Source organism: Rattus rattus, chromosome 12 (genome assembly GCF_011064425.1).
Source record: "Rattus rattus isolate New Zealand chromosome 12, Rrattus_CSIRO_v1, whole genome shotgun sequence".
Classification (NCBI taxonomy): domain Eukaryota; kingdom Metazoa; phylum Chordata; class Mammalia; order Rodentia; family Muridae; genus Rattus; species Rattus rattus.
Window position 1 is genome coordinate 49,148,662 of NC_046165.1, and position 6,157 is coordinate 49,154,818.

At 44.5% G+C, this 6,157-nt stretch overlaps 1 protein-coding gene across 2 annotated transcripts in view; it reads right to left on the reverse strand.

Moving 5' to 3' along the window:
• The window catches only part of Cpb2 (carboxypeptidase B2), a 42,995-nt gene extending 37,514 nt beyond the window's left edge, over positions 1-5,481 (reverse strand). Inside the window, exon 1 of one of the 2 annotated variants that reach the window (XM_032917721.1) lies at positions 5,377-5,481. In XM_032917721.1, the coding sequence (XP_032773612.1) occupies positions 5,377-5,447 (71 nt within the window). In that variant the 5' untranslated portion in view covers positions 5,448-5,481. The remainder of the gene's footprint in view (positions 1-5,376) is intronic. The other variant, XM_032917722.1, reaches the window with a different exon arrangement.
• Between the last annotated feature and the right edge of the window lie 676 nt (positions 5,482-6,157).

The following is a 6,157-nucleotide window of genomic DNA, read 5'->3' on the forward strand; positions in this document are numbered from 1 at the left end:
AGTCACTCTGTAGACCAGGCTAGCCTCAAACTCACAAAGCTCCACTCTGCCTCTTGAATGCTGGGATTGAAGGCACCGCCACCATGCCCTGCTAACTACAATTTATTTATTTATTTATTTATTTATTTATTTATTTATTTATTTATTTATAAAAAAGGTCAGCTGGGTGTGGTCGTTCAGGGCTTCAATCCCAGAGTTTGAGAGGCAGAGACAGAGGTAGAGGCAGGCTTATCACTGTGAATTCCAGGTCAGTCGAAGCCAATTAAAGAGATTCTGTCTCTTTAACAGAATCAAATCAAAACAAAACAAACAATGAGGGAGGGAGGGAGAGAGAGAGAGAGAGAGAGAGAGAGAGAGAGAGAGAGAGAGAGAGAGCCTAAAATGTTTCAAAATGATTAGCATAGCCACCTGATGCAGAATTATGCAGACAGACATAAAGGCCTAAGAAACGCATGGGGGACATGGCCGCTGGCAAGCTGAAGAACTTTTTCTACAGGTGATGCAGTTTCACTGTTTTCTCTCCCATTTTCCCTTCTTTGAAAAAAATTAAAAAAAGAAATCTCAACATTTTATTTACTCAGAAAAACCAAACCAATGACACCATCATCACCAACAGCAAAACAACTGCTAAGTCCATCCCTGACTGAAGCAGCCGCTCCTCTGCCTCCAGTGCTGCCCAGCCTCTTCTTCGCCCCGATCCTACACTAAACAGAGCGCCATCTTGCACGGTATGTATATCCTATCGTGCCTCGTTCTATGAATACCCCCGCACACCACCACACTCTTTAAGTGTCTGCCACATTAATTCTGCTATTTTTAGTTTGGTGAGTGCAAGTCATTGTTTTCTCCAGGGGCCTAAAGCCCATCCTAGCATCCAAACCCTCCCCCAAAGATCTAACTAGAATGTCGAATCCACCGGCATGGCCGAGCAAACCCCTTTAGAGAAGGGTCACTTTGCCTCATTATGTTCAGCACTTCCACTGCCAGCTTTAATCCTTGTTATTGTCCAGGAAGCCAGGCAAGAAGTGGCTTCCACTCACAGAGCCAGTGTGGGGCATTCTGCCACAGACTGGAGCTTCCTGATAGCGACAGAGATGAGGAGACCTCCTCCACCCCTACCGTCAGTTCCAGGTGGCAAGGCTCGTCTGTCAGCAAGAAGCCAGGCACCACTGCTCTCCTGAGCAGCCAAGCTGGAGCAGTGGCCAGAAAGACATGACCTTCAGGGAGCTACAGGGTGAAGAGAACGCAGCATCCCCAGGGACAAGACAGGTGAGCAGCCAGCCAGACTATTGTTTAACCTTTATATTGAAAATATGCCAACATATGGCACTGAGAGGGACTGAAGGCAAGCTACCACAATCAAAAGGCATAATCCATTGTCTAGTTTCCAGACTGGAGTCAGTCCTTGCACCCAGATTTTCTTCCCCGAAGGACGATCTAGATAGCCCTCAAAAGACACTCTAGTGTTGTAAGAAATGTTCGAAGCAGTGGTTCTCAATCTGTGGGTCGCGACCCCTTGGGGGGTCACATATCAGATACCTGAAGTCAGATGTTTACATCATAATTCATAACAATAGAAAAATTACAGTCATGAAGTAGCAACAAAAGTAAGTTTATGGTTGGGAGTGGTGGTGGTCACCACAAGATGAGGAATTATATTACAGGGTGGCAGCATTAGGAAAGTTGAGAACCACTGGTCTAAAGGGACCATGACTCCTTTCTGCAACAGTCCTGTGGCGTTGGCCCAAGCTCCTCTGAACACTGCCAAAGGAGATGCTCAAACATTCTCAGAGATGAGGCACGGTCTACATAAGCCATGATCAGAGAATTTTAAAAACGCACCAATGTGGCAGGGGACATGCGGGGGGCGGCGTGGGGGCAGGTCTTAGCATCACGTCTGTTGTGGCAGGATCACGGTTCAATCCCCCCACCCTGCTCTTCACTTCCCTTACTCCACCACTCCAAACTCGCCTCCCTCATTCTGCCACAGAGCTGGATGACAGCCCTCTCCAGAAAACTGCCTGTAGGTCAGTCTTCATCTCAGAGCCAACCTCCTGGGAGAATTTGGCCAGAAACAGACAGACGTTCCTGCTATGTGAGATAAATCACAAAGAAGGGCCACAGGGGTCTCAGAGTCTGCTGCAATAATACGAATTGGTTGATCACACGGGCGAATGAACAGAAGGCCAAAGTTAGGAAGTTTTCTTGTTTGGTTTTGGTTTTGTGTTTCCAGTGGCTGAGGTTGAGCCAGGCACTGCAAAGAGCAACTGAGGCTGAGCCAGTCGCAGGCTCTCCCTGTTAGATCAGCTGAAATAGCACACAGGCAGCAGTAAGCCATGTTCTTCTGTTCCCAAACGTCTTATTTCTGTACCTGACTGGATGAGGTCCTTTGAACACTCGTCAGAGCTGGGGGGTTTACAAGCTGCTCTCTTCACTCCGATCAACAGATCTGTGATGAATAAATCTAAAGTTTTTCTTTTTATCCAGAAAGACCGAGAAATTTGAACAATGGCTCCACTGGAGATGGTATTCTAACTTCTGAATAGAGATGCTTTGTATTTTAATACAGTCCAAGGTCTGTCAGTTACCTCAGGGTGGGCTGAAAAGCCATGAGATTCTTCTGACCTACTGTTCGTCCATGAGGAAAAATAACCCCACTATGTAGAATGCCCAGGGACAAGAAGTGAAAAACAAAGGTGGGTTTTGTTGAATTCTATAGTGATAATTACAGCATTTGCAGAAGAAATAGTTAAGAAAAATCTTGCACTAAAAATAGAATAAAATGCATACATATGTACATAATAAGTACATAGGTAGATAGATACATTGACAGCTGATAGAAATGCTAGATGGATGGATAGATGGATAGATGGTGGATGGGATGGTTGGTTGGATGGATGGATGGATAGATAGATAGATAGATAGATAGATAGATAGATAGATAGATAGAAAGATCCAGTCGTGATGTTGTTATATGCTTTGCACTGTTTGGTGGTCTGCTCCTTCGGACAAAAATAATGATCCGAAGGAACTAATATCTGAAGGAGAATGACTGGAATCGATGCCCAGCCAGAGTGTGATATTAACAAAATGCATGTGCCATGGTCTATGATGCCCTTCTCTCCAAACCTGTCTCCTCCTCTCTGCCCATGTTTCTCATTTTTCTTTTCCCAATGGCCTGGGCTGTCAGACTCCACTTAGATAATCATTGCACAATGCAATTAATGACTTTGTTTACAAGATTCTTGCTAGTATTTCATTTATTTATCTGGCCCTGAAAAGCCAACCGGATATGGAAATTCAGGCTTCAGCTGCCTTCCTCTCTGGCGTATGGTATTTCTGCCTTTATACAAGCTGTTTGTGTCTGTGGTCCATGGCGTTTCGCAGATGAGGGTTATCAGCACACACCTACAAATCAACCATGAGGACATTGCTCCAACGCAAACTGTTATTAGGAAAATGATCACGGCAAGAAAACAGTAACAAAGAACAGCTTCAGGCGAATGCCAGCTGGTTACTGCTTTCTGGAAAGGTTTAAATTCTAACCCCCAGAAATAAGAATTTATCAAAGGCTGTCACTCTGAATGAAATTAGATTTCTCTTTTAGTGCTAGTAATAACTTGCTCCTGAAGAAGCCGAGCTCAGAAACACTGGGGGAGGGGCTTCAGCTTATTACTTCTAGTGCAGGGGTGAGAGTTCAGAGCTCGGGATGCTTCTGTCTCCAACGTGGTCCCTCACATGTAGGCCCTCCTACATGATGTTCTCATTCCACTCTTCAGGCATTCGTCTCTATAGCTTTCAGAGTACATGCCACAGCAAAGGACGTAGGAACCACGTGCAAGAGAGTTTTCCCTCTGTCTGTCTCTTTCATTTGCATTATTTAGCTCCACTGAATGGGTACAGGTTTGATGATTTTGTAAAGATAAAGTAAGCTCTTTCAGTGTGCTGTGTCTAGTATAGAGTCATGTTGACGCCTGGAGCCAGCTCAGTAGCGCACATCTACAGTCCAACCACATCTACTGGAGAGGCTTGGGCAGGGGGTCAGAAACTCAGAGTCAACATGGGTAACATAGAGAAGCCATTTGATAAAGGTGGGAGAGATGAGAGAGGAGGATGGGGAGGGAAGGGAAGGGAAGGGGAGGACAGATACTTAGTATAGGGTAGGTATTTAAATAGCAATATTGTGTCCACCTAGTATATGAGTCAAACACATTCCTAAATAACAATGGATTTCTGCCCCCTCCACTCAAAGACCCTGGGTCAGGGTCAGGGTCAGGGTCAGGTCAGGGTCAGGGTCAGGGTCAGGGTCAAGGTTAGATGATGTTATCAGAGTTGCTGCTGCCTTTCTTCTAACAAAAGACAACCATCAAGTTATGGAATATTAGAACCGACAAAGATCCTAAATCATACTTACTTGACTATTAATAAAATATACACACAAGTCACCAACTGTTCCAGCAATTCTGATCTTTGTATCAACTCATTAACAACCAGCCTCTCACAATGGAATTTACTGCTTGATCCTTGACAATCACACTGAGCAAAACAGAATCAGCCAGCTTTCATAAACACAGCTTCAGGGCACAGCACTAGCTGAATGAGTGAATATTCTATTTGTTGTGTGACTCAAAAAATGTTTTGATGGATACTTTTCCCCACCTACACTGGGATCAAGCGCCATCTCTCCCTGAAACTCAGAAAGAGGAAGACAGGGACCCATCTCAAAGGTAACTAGAAAAGGGTTACAGAAGCAGAACAAAGAAAAAGTATAACAATTCCAAAGTTTATAAATCCTAAAGCTTAGCATTGACTGGTTAGTAATTATAACACAGCACGTATGCTGCGACCCATGTATTATGTGTGCTCCAACATGCATTCGTTTGTGCTCTAATCATTTTACAGTCAAAGATCCTCAGGAAATCACTCCATAAAGCTAATGAAGAAATAGCTAAGTTCTTCTATCTGTCCACTGTAGCTCAACTTCCTCTCACAGTTTACGCTCAGTACCCGTGCGCAATCCAGATCTCTTTCATACCTTTCCCTTTCCCCTCCTGTGCTCTATGAACAAGATGGAAATAAAAACATATTTACTTAGTTCATACATCTAAGGCAGGAAGAATGTAAATCATGTGTTGTGTGAAGGTACAGGTAAATCATCCCGTTTATTTAATCTCCAGAGCCACTGGTTGTACTTATCACACTGGTAAAATGAAAGCAGAAAATGAGAAAAAAAAATTTACTGATATCCTATAGTCAACAGATCACTTCAAGTCTCTGAAGGAACTGGCCTCCACCCAGTTGGCTCTCCTTCCCAGGACACTACTCCTGCTCTATGAAAGACACCCAAGAACGCGGCCCATAGGCCCCTGGTGTTACCTCTGAAAGGCGAGGCCATGCTGCTCATAGAGGATGATGGCTACCAGGACTCCAAGGCCATAAAGCTTCATCCCAACAGTGACTTGCTGAGCAGCCAAGCTCCTCGGGCAGAAAGTCCCAGATAACTAATTGCTTAAGAGTCTTCTTTACACACTGGTTAAAGTATAACAGCTGCTTCCCTCTGGTTTCTGTGGCTCAGCTGACTTAGCTTCCATTTCCACAGTCTAAAAGAAACATACACATACAATTAGGTCGTTTGATAACTGAACCCTCAAACACACACACACACACACACACACACACACACACACACACACACACACACACACCACCACCACCACCACCACCAACACCACCACCACCACCACCACTACCACCACCAACAACAACAACAACCAATCATGGTGAGGGCAGCCACTGTGTCTAATTTAGACAATCTTAATCCTGGCAATGGGGCATGACGTCATATATAAAGTTCATGCAATAGAACAAAACAAACTCAAAAAGGTTCACGTGTTAAGTAAATTTGTGATTTTTGCATTGGGCCTTGTTCATAGCTAACCTTGGCCTCTTATAAATGCATTGTAACTTGTGGATAGCAGTGTAGACCCACCCAGGAGAAGATTAATCCCTCAGAGAAAGCCTGGAATATTCTCGGAGGATATGGTCTGATTCACTGAAGACTCACAGTGATGAAGACTGATGAGAAGATCCTGGTCTGGGTCATGCGGAAGCCCCAGTGAGGAAGAAAGCTGCCTTACCCTGACCATCCTTGTCAAGG